Source organism: Schistocerca americana, chromosome 3 (assembly GCF_021461395.2).
Source record: "Schistocerca americana isolate TAMUIC-IGC-003095 chromosome 3, iqSchAmer2.1, whole genome shotgun sequence".
NCBI classification, from domain to species: domain Eukaryota; kingdom Metazoa; phylum Arthropoda; class Insecta; order Orthoptera; family Acrididae; genus Schistocerca; species Schistocerca americana.
The window spans coordinates 567,551,616-567,565,779 of NC_060121.1; the positions used below are offsets into that span (position 1 = coordinate 567,551,616).

Sequence of the window (14,164 nt, forward strand, 5' to 3'; positions counted from 1 at the left end):
TCACGACCTGGCTACAATCTCATACTGCAGAACTGAATGCAGAGGGAAATTTCTCCACATTCAAGAGGTATAGTAAATGTTTAAATCTCATTGGTGATTACGTAGAGAAGTAAAAGGCTGTATAGTTAAAAGATGTTTCTAGGAAATTTCTTTTCAGTATCCTTGATTTTTGTTAACAGGCATACGGAGGCCCCTTCCCCGGTAACCGTCGTGAGAGTGTACGCGCCAGCGGCTTTCTTAGGTTTATAGAGAATTTTCTTGCATATTCCTATTGGATTAAAAATGTGTGCCTCACTGCGACTCGAACCTGGAATCTTTGCCTTTCACGGTCAAGTGCTCTATCGACTGAGCTACCGAAGTACGCCAGCGCACACTCTGCTGCAGACGGAAAATCTTTTTTCGAACTTTCTCAGATTACTTGCAACACAAGCGGCCATGTTGAATACGTATAGGGATTCCATTAAGTCCTGTTATCATATAAAAAATAGTTAAAAAGCATTAGACATGGAGCATAGTGATTTGTTGTGAAATATTTAGTAACTTTCAAATTTTTTCCTGTTCCGCCAGAATTTCATTGAATGACCCACTCGTCGTTCGTAGAACATCGAGGCGGTATTAGAGTTCTGGCCATGTACGCGTCAGCATTGCAGCATGTACGGTTTTGATCATTTCATTGATTACCGCACGATAGATAGCAATGTCATTAAATTGTGGTGTGTGCACGCAATCTCACGAAAAGAAGTCCAGTGGTGTGACCTGGGGGCCATCGACCTGTAGGAAATGTCATTCAGCACATCCCTATGTTCAGATTTCAGTGTGGGCGGTGGTGGCGTTGGAAGTTGGGGGGGGGGGGGATGTCGTTGAAATGCATCTTCCACTCTGTCAAAATGTGCTTGAAATTCAGTTCCAGGAAGGTCTTTGACACTGCGTGTCCCTTGAAATTTTTGAACCACTTCATTATGCTTGTTCTTGACTGTGGAGCTCTGATGCACTCCAATGGAAATTTGCAACAAAGGAATGAAATTTTGAGAGAGATTAAACGTTTTATAAGTAACCACAATTCACTATCTTTAATAGTTTGCAAGTTAGGATTTTTCTTAAAATTATGGCGGGACTTTGTGGACACACTGCGTGTTATGCTAGACGTGCGATTCGTTGTTTCCCAGTAGTGTGTATCCATGTTCGTACTGCAGTGTGGGCGTGGTGCTTGTGGTGTTGCAGACGCTGCGGCGATGTGGCAGTGCTGGCGGCGGGTGCGGGCGGCGGCGGAGGGGGCGTGGCAGTGGCGGTAGCCGCGGGGCGGCTGCGAGAGGCGGAGCGGGGGCGGCGGGGGCGGCATGGACCACAGCGTGAAGGCGGCCAGCGACGCGCGCCGGCTCGCGCGCCTCCTCAACAGGCACCGCTTCGAGAATGACGAGCTGGAGGCGCTCTACCGCCGCTACACCTTCAAGTTGCAGCACGCCAGCGTCGCGCAGTGCGTGGCCCTCTTCGCGCTGCTCGCGGGGGTCAGTATACGTCCTGTACAATGACTTCACAAAGCATGACGTCTGAAGAGTGTAACATAAAACACGAACAATATGGATATTTTTAAGTGAATTTCAGCATAAATGACAGCTGTCAGTGCACTTTGTGATTCTTTGGTCGAAGTAATATTTACAAATATCAAATGCTTTGTACTTCCCATTCTCAAAATGTCGGGAACATTCTTTGCAGAAACGGTCGAGGTTGAGTTATCTTAGGAAGACCCCCGTTTCTTTTGAATGTGATAACTGAAACACCAATTTTCACTAAATGCCTTGACATTGATCTATATTCCAAAAATGCTTTCTAATAAAAATCATTACAGAATAATAGACCTGATAAACGCGATAAAATGTTTACATGACGCATCCAAATCATTTACAGATTCAGCGTCCAAAAGCTGGCAAGTGTACCGCACCAACTTTTGATCATTCATTCATACTGACAAGGTCTGTAGGGCACAACTAAGATTTCAACATATGTAAACAGGAAGACACAACTCACCACCGCCGGCCGGTGTGGCCGTGCGGTTCTAGGCGCTTCAGTCTGGAACCGCGTGACCGCTACGGTCGCAGGTTCGAATCCTGCCTCGGGCATGGCTGAGTGTGATGTCCTTAGGTTAGTTAGGTTTAAGTAGTTCTGAGTTCTAGGGGACTGATGACCACAGATTTTAAGTCCCATAGTGCTCAGAGCCTTTTGAACCCAACTCACCACCATTTTCGAGAAAGTCTCATTGATTAGGGTAGAATTGTCTAGAGTAATGAGTCCTGCTTCGAACTGAGCTCCGATGACTAACGAAGACGTCTGGGGACGCCTCGCCAACGTTGGGATACCAACCTGCCTGTCGCCTGCCACACCGCCTGACAACCACGAGTGATGCTGTGGTGTGCTGTTTCGTTTCAAAGCAGCGCCCCTTTGGTTGTCATCCGCGGCACGCTCACGGCACAGCAGTACGTCGACGATATTCTATGCCTCGTTTTGTTGCCCTTCGTGGCAAGCCATCCTGGCCTTACATTTCAACGTGATAATGCCCTTCCGCACACGTCGAGAGTTCCTTCTGCTTGTCTTCGTGCTCGCTAAATCCTACCTCGGCGGCAAGGTCGCCGGATCTCTCACCATCTCAGAACGTTTGGAGCATTATGGGCGGGGCCCTTCAACCAGCTCGGGATTTTCACGGGCTAACACACCAGCTGGTCAGATTTTGGCACTATTCCATCAGGGGGACATCCGACAACTCTACCAATCAATGGCAAGACTAATAACTGCTTGCATAAGGGCCATAAAGCCATATTAACTTTTTCAATTGTTTAATCTCTTTCTCTTGAGTAAATCATACAATTTTTTTCTGAAATTTGTTTGTCTGTACATGTACATCACATCACATATACAGATTTCCGTCCCATCGTCATATTCGTATAACTTTTTCGTGGAACATCGTTTTATTACTCTTAGAACATATTCCTAAAGAAGGAAGACAGTATTAAACCCACCTCCAGTAATAATTGACACGACAACGATGTTAGTTTCTCGCTTAAGTTCTGGTACGAGTGAGCATTATTGCAAGTGCATTAAACAGCCAACTCATCAGCTCTTCAAGGATGTTACTGCTGTTGTACGAGCCTTACTCTTTACACGATGTATAATAGTACTGTGTGCGTAGTGGCTTCTCTATAATTGATTGAATGATATATTCCGAGACTGAAAAGACAAGTGGCATGCTGCGTAATTCATTTGCATGTAGAAACTCAGACTTCCGCCTTTGCCATTCTCTTCCAGACTGCGTCAAGAAAGCCACATTGCTTTCTCTGTGTTGTGCGCTGTGGTAATTTTATGAATCGCCGTCGGCAAAATCGCTGGCGCCGTCTTGCAGTACTTTCCGGCCGCCCTTTCGACTGTGGGGACCACCCGCAGCGGCCCCGGCTGACCTGTGCTATGCCGCCGCTGCAGCCTGACTGCTAAATTCCGCCTTTGTGTTGCACTGTTAAATATTTATCGCGGTGCAAGTGGTGTGCGCTCGCCGCAGCGCAGAGGCCAAACAGCAGTGGAACGCTGTGTGCGAACCGTTCTCCCCTGTGTATCGGCGGGACACGAATCCTCTTAAGCTGGCCTTGTAACTTTCACTCGCCCGGACAGTTAATTATCTCCTTACTCTGGAGTCTTCTCTTTTCTTCTACACTATCGTTGTGATAGTGCTGATATGGGAAGCAAGCAGTCTAAATGCATTGACAATTAAGTCTGCATATTTGAAGTAAGTGGGCATCTAACGTGAAATGCCAACTGGGGCTCTGTGGGTCATTGGTTCTTGTGGCTTCATGTGCTAAAAGGAAAAAAAAAAGATCGATTGATCTGTCTCCCAACAGATTTTGGCTGGATTTTATCATTGGCCATAACTGGTTTTCCTCATTAATTGAATACTGCTGCTTCTATATTCTGCAGTGTGAGCTGAAAGTACTGCATATATCCACAGCGTTTCCGCTTATGTAATTACTGTGAGATTTCAATATTGACACCAGCCTGCCTCCGAGTACGGCGCTGGCCAGATCTTGCTTACTCATCAGAATGATCTGGCAATAAATAGACACTGTTTCGATAACTGACGAAGTAAGTGCCCTTCAGTGTATTCCTTCAAAGAGCAAAATCATGCTTTTCATTAAAAGGAAAATCCAAAAAAATCCCACAGTTAAAGGCAGTGTAGCTAAACAAGTGTTCTCCTCCAAATACGTAGGTACCATTTAGAAAAACAATGCGAATACAGGGTAGGGGTAAAATCCAGAACTGACCAGGCCAGCAAACAAGTCAAGAACGTATGAAAATTCTTTGTGAGGTCACACTTCAGTTCGGAAACGGTGCTGCATATTACCTACTCCCCTCATGGATATAAAATTTGGACCTTGGACTCAAGTATTAAAAAACGAGTTGAGGGCTTTGAATTGTATCCGCACCCTGGATATAAAAAATATAAAATGTTGAGGTCCTTCACCGGACAAAAAAAAAATGTTCAAATGTGTGTGAAATCTTATGGGTTCAAAATGGCTCTGAGCACTATGGGACTTAACTTCTAAGGTCATCAGTCCCCTAGAACTTAGAACTACTTAAACCTAACTAACCTAAGGACATCTCACACATCCATGCCCGAGGCAGGTTTCGAACCTGCGACCGTAGCGGTCGAGCGGTTCCAGACTGAAGCGCCTAGAACCGCTCGGCGACTCCGGCTGGCGAAATCTTATAGGACTTAACGGCTAAGGTCATCAGTCCCTAAGCTTACACACTACTTGATCTAAATTATCCTAAGGACAAACACACACACTCACGCCCGATGGAGGACTCGAAACTCCGCCGGGACCAGCCGCACTGTCCATGACTGCATCGCCCTTGACCGCTCGGCTAAACCAGCGCCGCTCACCGGGCGAAAAAGCGAGAACAACTGCAACCTCTTACGAGGGCAAGCTCAAAGTAGTGCCTTCCAATATTTTGTATGTAAACTCTTGAAAGCTTTTTCTAACAGTCTACATCTTTATTCTTTATGTCGACGTATTTGCCGCCCTCTGCCGCTAGACGGCTCCGAATCTAAGCATGTAAGGTAACGGTGTGTAACGTTATTATGTCGGTGCGTGAGAAACAGCGTGCTGTTATAGTGCGTCCTATTCGAAGCGTTGGTCCACACATGGAGCACCCTCTTCTTCAGCATGGCTGTGACAGACCCCACTCAATCGCAGCGACATCTTAGCAAATCGACGCTTTGAGTTAACTATCATTGATCCGATTTTCTTTTTCCAAAACTTAGAGAACTTCACTCTGATAGCGATGAAGGGGCACAAGCAGAGATGAGACTGTGGCTCCGTCAACAAAATCAAAGTTCTGTATTTGGGGTTGTTTGGGGAAGAGACCAAAGAGCGAGGTCATCTGTCTCTTTAGTTTAGGGAAGGATCGGGAAGGAAGTCGGCCGTGCCCTTTCAAAGGTACCATCCCGGCGTTTACCTGAAGCGCTTTAGGGAAATCACAGAAAACCTAAATCAGGACGGCCGGACGCGGGATTGAACCGTCGTCCTCCCGAATGCGGAAAGTTCTGTAGTGATTGTATCGAAAAATTGGTCAATCGTTAGGCGAAATGTATTCATCCCAGGGTAACCGTGTTGAGAAATGTAGAATGAAGAATAAAGGTGTGGACTGTTAATAACGTTTCTTACGAGGGCAAGCTCAAAGTAGTGCCTTCCAATATTTTTATTACGTTTAGGAAGCTTTAAGAGTTTTCACATTAAAAATACGGAGGCGTCACTTTTCAGTTCCAATCGTATAATATCAAGAAAGACAAAACTTGAAACACATTATGAATGGACGAGAGATATTAATTTTTCCAGTTTATTGTCGAAGGAAAGATGCATGCCTAAGGTCCATTGCAGGGCGGACATACTCGTTGATGAGAGAGACTCAAAACTGGCACTGCTGTAAATCACAAGAAACGTGCCGCTGTGCGCTTTCAAACTGTCTCGCTAACCTTCGCTAGCAGAAGGCGTCTTAAGAAAAAGAAGAATGCAATAGAATAACGTAACCGTACACATCTTAATAACTTAAACACGCTCGTAACCAGGTGCTGATTTCATGGTTTCTACAACAAGCGCCAGTTAATGAAAAGGTATTTGTATGTAAGGCTTAGCCTTTGTTCGTCGACGTTGTTTAGCGTGAACATCTTTTGATGTCCAAGCGTTGATAACTGTGCACTGTCGCTGATCGTAATGAGCTATTGAGTTAATTACATATTCGTATGTTATTAGTAATATTTTTATCGAAGTAATATGGAACGAGTTAGTTGGCAGTCTATATTATGCATACTCTGTTTGCAAATATGGCTTTATGAAGGCCATGTACAGGTTACTGAATAGCACACTAGCTGGAAATTTGTAATAATTAAGGTATTAGTCATTAACACTAACGTACTCAAGCAGTTAGCGATATACCTATTTTTGTCTTTTTAACTATACATACTGATTAAAGTTCGTCTGTGGAATAGAAGTGGTTGGCAGATATCGAAATAAACAGAGAGAGTGGAACCCGGTGCTGGCACAACCTCAGTTTGAAACTAAGTTCATCGAAAAAACAAGAAGAGAACGAAACTTGAAGTCCCTTCTGTTTTGCTCTCTCACAGTTTCTGATGTTCAGGGAAGCTTCCACCTTTGAAGCTGGACGTCGTTGGCCATCCTGTTGATCCTATAATAAATTCTGCAGCATCTTCTTCCGTAATTGTAGCGACATAAATTTGTCTGCTACAACGTTGCCGGCCAGGGTGGCCGAGCGGTACTAGGCGCTACAGTCTGGAGCCGAACGACAGCTACGGTCGCAGGTTCGAATCCTGCCTCGGGCATGGATGTATGTGATGTCCTTAGGTTAGTTAGGTTTAAGTAGTTCTAAGTTCTAGGGGACTTATGATATCAGAAGTTAAGTCCCATAGTGCTCAGAGCCATTTGAACCATTTTTTGCTACAACGTTCTAAATATTTGCCTTTACAGCGCCGTGATTTTGGGAGTACACAGCTAACTTCCACGTGGTCTTCAGTCTATACTGTTACTGAGTAAGGGTGCATTCTCCTCAGTCGGCCTATAAAATAAGGGATTTTTGTAGAAAAATGAATCAAGGAATTTTATTGCGCATTATTTAATTCTTGGACAACACTTCTGATTTATTTAAGAAGTTCAGTCAGCATTGAGGGCTCCATGCGACGAGTCAAAGTCGCTCTGTCCGAAATGAGATGTGTTGATGACGGAAATCTTGTTGTCTGCTAAACTTACCTAAAATCAAGAAACAAACAGTTTTCTTAATATACAGGATATTGCGCACGGAGCAGTAGCGAGGTTTTTTAAAATTGTAAAAATAATAAGATGGTGGACGTTTGAATCAAAGACGTAGTTTTGTCATGTGTTTTTCTCACGCTTTTTTCTTTGCAATAAGTAATGCATAATAAAGAAATAGCCTATTACTCCTTGCGAACATGCCCGAGGAGTAATTCAGCAAAATTTCAGAAAGGCATCTTTGTTATTGTGTGCACAATCCATTCCGTCAACTTGAAGTACAACCTATCTCGTGCATGTCCGCAAGGAGTTATAGGCTAATTTATTTATTTACTTTTCTTAAATTTTGAAATTCCGATTTAGAAGTGTTTGTTTTGCTTTGTGCAACCCTTGTATAACCAGTGCAGGAGATGATGTCGAAGTATACATTTAGTAAGATGCTGCCGTGCAGTGGCGTTAGTGAGCAGGGGACCGGTGCTGTGGCTGTGGCAGGTGCTGGCTAACCTGGGCGGCGCGCACGCGCTGTCGCCGACGCCGCAGAACGTGTACCACGGCGCGCACTGCGTGCTGTTCGTGGGGCTGCTGGTGGTGCTGCGCTCGCGGCTGCTGCACGACGGCTACCTGCTGTGGCTGTGCTACGCCGTGCTCTTCTTCTGCGCCACCTTCTGCGCCGTCGCGCTGCCGCTGGGCGAGGCGCCCACCCCTCCGCCCTCGCCGCCCCCGGCGACCGCTGCCGCCTCGCCTGGCGCGGACGCCGCCGCCGCGGCCGCCGTGGGCAGCGTCGCCGCCACCGCCACCCCCGCAGGTCTGTACAGTACTCACACCATTTACTGTCGATAATTGAGGTGGTGACTGGCAAATCGAATGTATCCAAAATTTAAACCACGCGAGATACGGAATGGAAGGGCACATACAACATAATGAGAATCTAAACGAATCGCAGTTTAAGTTAAACAGAACATGTGCCAAGATAAAAGCCTGTGAAAATACGTCTCTCAGAGCAAAACGCGAACTTATCCACATACACATTCCATCCAAAGGAGAACCAGCCCAACAGGAGGCGCTGATTCCAAGTCATGTGACATCTGTTCGAGTCACAGCCAGAAGTTCCCACGCAGAGTAGCCGTTAGCATAAGCTTGTTTTTCTCTGTTCCCTCATAATACACTGACTTGGCATACCTACTAACATCGTGATGAACCTCTTTTCGCCCGGCATAGTGCAGCAAGTTGACGTGGCATGGACTTAAAAGTCGTTGGAAGTCCCCTGCAAAAGTATGGAGCCATGCTCCCCTATAGCCGTCCATAATTGCGGAAGTGTTGTCGGTGCAGGATTTTGTGCACGAACTAATCTCTCGATTATGTCCTATAAATGGTCGATGCGATTCAAGTTGGGCGAGACCTGGGTGGCCAAAACATATGCTCTAATTGCCCAGGATGTTCTTCGAGCCAGCCGCTAACAGTTGTGGCTCGTTGACATGGCGCATTGTCATTCATAAAAATTCCATGATTGTTTGTGAACATGAAGTCAATCAATGGCTGCAAATTATCACCAAGTAGCCGAAAGGACCCAGTACATTCCATGTAAACACAGCCCGCACCATTATGGAACCAACATCTGCCTGCACAGTGCCTTTTTGACAACTTGTGTCCGTGGCTTCGTGGGGTCTGGGCCACACTCGATCCCTACCATCAGCTCTTATCAACTGAAATCGGAACTCATCTGGCCAGGCCACGGTTTTCCAATCGTCTAGGGTCCAACCGATATGGCCAGGAGCCCAGGAGAGGCGCTGTAGGCGGTGTGCTGTTAGCGAAGTCACTTGCGTCGATCGTGTGGTGTCACAGCCCATTAACGCGAAATTTCGCCGCACTGCCCTAACGGATACGTTCGTCGTACGTTCCAAATTCATTTTTGTTGATGTGTCACGCAGTGTTGCTTGTGTGTTTGCAAACGCCGCTGCTCTTTGTCGTTAAGTGAAGGCTATCAGCCACTGCGGTGTCCATGGTGAGAGGTAATGCCTGTAATTTGGTACTATAGGCATACTCTTGACACTGTGGATCTCGGAACACTGAATTCACCAATGATTTCTTGAATGGAATTTCCATGCGTCTAGCTCCAACTACGTTTCCACGTTCGAAGTCTGATAATTGCCGTCGTGCGGCCGTAATCACGTCGGACACCAGCTCACATGAATCACCTGAGTACAAAAGACAGTTACGCCGGTGCACTGCCTTTTTATACCTTCTGTACGCGATACTACTGCCATCTGTATACGTGCGTATCGCTGTCCCATGACTTTTCTCAATGTATCAGTATTTATTGGTATGAGAACACTGTTACTTATCTGCTGTAGAATACAGAAATTCCACGAAAAAGCCCAACAGTTGTAACAAATCAGTCGATGAAGTAAGAAATATTGGTGATGTTTGGAGAGTAATAGACGTTTACTCCTTAAAAGTCATTCGAAATCTAGACTATATAAGTGAAATAAAGCGAATTTTCATACAAAAGTACGAAGCTGTGGGAAACATATTGATGTGAAGGCAACTGCAGTGTAGAGGTCCCAGAAAGATATTAAAGAGCAAAAGTCTCTTTAGAAAAGCGAATGGACCATTACGAAACTCTCTTTCTCAGCCATCCAATTTCAAATGACAAAATGATACTGATGGTTAACCGTAAACTATTTCCGGAAAATACTAGCGAAATCAAGTGAACTTAGATTGCTATACATCCATCATTTGAAAGGAACACGTGAAATCAGCTAATCCATGAAGGGCATGGGGGGGAGGGGAAGGGGGGGGAGGGGAAGGGGAAATTGTCAAAACCCGCTGAACCCCTGTTGTTCACCGAAGACATAGAGAGAATTGCTTGCGATTGTATAGAGATGAATCTGGTTTACATGTATAACAGTTACCTCGGAGAATCTTTCTAATAATAGTTAATGCCGTTGTTATATCATTATATTCTGTTATGGTGATGGGAATATTTTAACTAATTGTGAAGCAACAATAAAGTCAGAACATTCGATAAAACGCTGAACATAAATATCAGTGTTGAAGTTACCAATTTTATATCTTTTCATTGATATCACATACTAAATCGTTACAATTACGTGATACGATACAGTATTGCAAGCATTATACAGGACGATGTAAGATATTTTGAAGGAAACAAAAAGAAAAACCAAGATACTTGCTTCTGAAAATCATCCAGACACGAACATGTCCAAATGGTTCATGCAAATAAGAACATGTCCATATTGAAAAGTGCTTGTTAAGGGATGTTTTCATTGTATATTTGTTTTACAGAGATGAACAGCCTTTTTGAACAAAAGTAGAAGCGTTTACATTGCAGTATGTTATTTTAATTCATACGTGTGTGCCTGGAATAAGTTTTATGTTGATTGTGAAAAACTGTGTTTCGTGGACATGTTCCTCTATGCACGTCACTTCCTCAACTACGGTAATAACAGAACAAAAAATACGCTATTAGGATGGAAAGGCATCCGGCTACTAACTTAAAATTAAAAAAAATTGTGAAAACCCGCTGATCCCATGCGATAGGATAAACTTTAGAAAAAAAGAGGAGATAAATTGCTATTCCATCCAGATCTACACTATTGAATCAATATTACTGGTAGTTTAATCCACAAGTGGCGCTACATTCGGCCATTACATGTCTGGCCTTACCCAACTCATCGTACAGTTCGCAGTTCTTCCTCTCCCTCCTCCTCCTCCTCCTCCTCCTCCCCCTCCTCCTCCGGCAAGCAGATGAACTTCAATTCTGATTTCTGATGTCTTTCTTTCATTTCTGATGGCATATTTTGGAAACCATCTTGCACACGCTTTCTTGAACATCAGTACACCGTGAATAATTACTACACATCAGTACACCATGAATAACTATCCGACACTAATGCTCCTCTTTGCTGCAGTACTACTCACCGTAATGCGCCTGTTTTCCCGTATCATTTTATCAACACACGCAGTGTTGTTCTCCGTGACTGCACAGAGCATCCTGGGCGTGGCGAATCTTCAACACTTGTCACATCCCGTTTGAAGGTACCTGCCCCATCCTCCACTTCTGCTCAATTCAGGCATTTACCACTATATTGCACTGACATCTGACGATTGACGATTAGTTTGAACCCGTCAGCTAGTAGAAATCTAACGGCACCCCATTGCGCCACTCTGGTGCAAATCTGCAAGGGTGCCGCCATCTTTTTCCACTGGTTTCCAGCATCCTCTTGTTTCTAAAGTATTCGGGAACATATGAATGGACATAAATATGCGATGACAGCTAGAACTCTGCTGGGTCTGATTGTCTATGGTAGGCGATTGTGCCTCAGTAGCCGTAACCAGAGAAGGTAGTAATATTGGATGTTGGGGCGAGGTCGACCTTTTAAGTCATTCCAAAAGTGTTCCACTGGGTTCAAGTTGAGGATGTGGGCACTCCGGTCCATTTCAGGACTGTAACTGTCCAGAAACCATTACCTCACATTTGCTGCTTTGTAACAGGGCACGTTGTTAAGCTGATGGAAACAGCCATCGCTACCGGACTGTTTCTCTATCGTACGCAGTACACAGTGCTGTAAAATATGTTCACATCGTTGCGCACTTAGCGTTTTCTTAAGAGCAACAAGTGGACCACATCTGAACCACCCTCATAACGTAACATCACTTCCTCCGTACTTAATTGTTCACACTACACATAACGACCGATAACGTTCTCCAGGCATTCGTCAAACCCAAACCCTTCCATCGAATTGCCACAGGGTATATCGTGCTTCACCGCTTCAAATCACTCGTTTCAGGGCACCGGTTGTCCAGTGGCGACGCTCTTCATACCACTTCATGCGTCAGTTGGCATTTACTAAAGAAACTGGTCGACCATTAGATCCCATTCTGTTTAATTCGCTACACAATGTCATTGTGATAGCTGGACTGCTGGTAGCACTTCGGAACCCGCGAGTGTTTCCTTCCTGATTTCATGGGATTTTTTACAACCACATGCTGCAACACTAGAAAATTGCGGTCCGTCAGTACATGGGCATCTTTAGAAAGATTGAAATGTCCGTGATGGATTTTGAACTCAGGTGACGTCCAATGGCTTGCACACATTCGAAGGCACTGATCTCTCCGGAAGGAACAGTCTGCTTTTAGTGCTTCTCTACGGCGAAAACAATACTCCTCACCTCCTGTTATACTGGCAGGTTCGCCTCTCGTGACTTCTTATGTCAATTCAGCATTTCATAGGCGTGTCCGGATATTTTAGATTATATAGTGTACGTTATGTAAGCTCAGTGCACAAAAAAATGTTCACTCCTAGAACAATCATTATAAGCACCACTTAAAACCTTGTAAGTTCGCTCCTGACTTGATAACGGCATGTATTCGGTTAGGAACTGTGTCCACATGGTTGTTCAGGTGCGTCGCATTCAGCTTAAGCTACTCGCTAACGATTTGATCGCCCAATTCTACCAAATTGCGAGGATACTGTCAGGTTTTTACCCGCTGTTCCAACATGTCCCACAGATTTTTTTTTTACGGAGTTCAGGTCAGGTGATCTTCTGGCCGTCTAATAGAGTGGGGGAGTGTTCAGAAAACTGGTCTTATATTCTTCCAGCCTGATTAACTTTGCTGTTGTCTTTATGTGCCTGCGTGAGTAATGGCTTCTTGCAGGGTGACCGACTCCAAATTTTCGTTGCTGCAATACCCCTCGCAATGTTTTCTTGCTAACAGGTTTCGATGGATCTTCATTCATGTCAGGTTTGGAAGCTATTTTCATTCACAGTCCGTGAAACGCGTCTCCGGTCCCTCTCAGTGAGGGTTTTTTTTTTTTTTTCGATCACAATTCTCTGGTGTTTCGTATCTACCTGTGTTACACCACTGCTTTAGACACGTTGAACAATGCGCCGCAAAACACCAACAAATCGATAACTTCACACAGATGGTCATGGGCACACCCAAACACGATTGCCCCTTCTTGTCACTCTATCACGTCCTTACGTTTCCATACAATGACACTTGAAACAAGTGTGTCTCACTGATAACTACTGCCTTACGTCACGTAGAGGCTTTGCACACGTGGTTGAGCACGTGACTCGATTGTGCAGCCATCTGTAAAGGCTTAACGATTCATATGTGCGTGCGCACTTGGGTGACTGAGATTATTTCACTTACTACTTCTGCGTTTGATTCTATAAATTTCGTATCATTAATTTTTGGAGGGCTTGGATTGCAGTTGAGCGAACTTCACCTTTTAAAGTAATTACAAAATGTTCGTTAATCCACCGGCATCTCGGCTGGTTGGTTGCTGAGTGGTGTAAGTCATGAACGTTGAAAAATAGACTGACAACATTATCATTACCAGAGAGACAGATCTTTGTGTCCAACAAGTGGCGTCGGTCGTAGCTAAACAGTTCCCTCACAGAGTGCGCTGAACAGTATTACACTGAAAGAAACTGCCGAGTGCCTTACTGTCAAGTGGATACATCCCACTAGTCATGGCAGTGGGGTGTGCTATCACCGCGTGATAACGTCGTTCGCTTGTGTGTTCCGTGTTCTGTCGTGGGAAACATTCATATTATTAGCTTTGTCTTGTACAAGACTAAAATAATGTGGCGTGGGTGTTAAATATTGTAAAAATATGGATGTGACTGCTGCAGTGCCACAGTCAAAAAAGGTTCGAAAATATGATGGGCATCAACGTTGGCGAATCACACACGAGCCGTTGAGAGAGACTATACCACCCAAAATGTTTCATAACGGACTGCACAAGCCGTTCAACAAAAACGTTCCAACAATAGCTTTATACATTGTGATTGAAAGTTTACATTTACAGGTTAGTACCATGTTATAAG

At 44.7% G+C, this 14,164-nt stretch overlaps 1 protein-coding gene and 1 long non-coding RNA gene across 2 annotated transcripts in view; both read left to right on the forward strand.

The window, feature by feature from the left end:
- The window catches only part of LOC124607349, a 347,199-nt gene extending 345,923 nt beyond the window's left edge, over positions 1 to 1,276 (forward strand). Inside the window, exon 4 of the long non-coding RNA XR_006978813.1 lies at positions 1,222 to 1,276. This is a non-coding gene — a long non-coding RNA (uncharacterized LOC124607349). The remainder of the gene's footprint in view (positions 1 to 1,221) is intronic.
- A 61-nt stretch (positions 1,277 to 1,337) lies between these two features.
- Positions 1,338 to 14,164, forward strand: part of LOC124605803 (Ca(2+)/calmodulin-responsive adenylate cyclase) — a 353,810-nt gene continuing 340,983 nt past the window's right edge. The window contains exons 1-2 of the mRNA XM_047137705.1: positions 1,338 to 1,505; positions 7,797 to 7,992. Of these exons, the coding sequence (XP_046993661.1) occupies positions 1,338 to 1,505; positions 7,797 to 7,992 (364 nt within the window). The remainder of the gene's footprint in view (positions 1,506 to 7,796; positions 7,993 to 14,164) is intronic.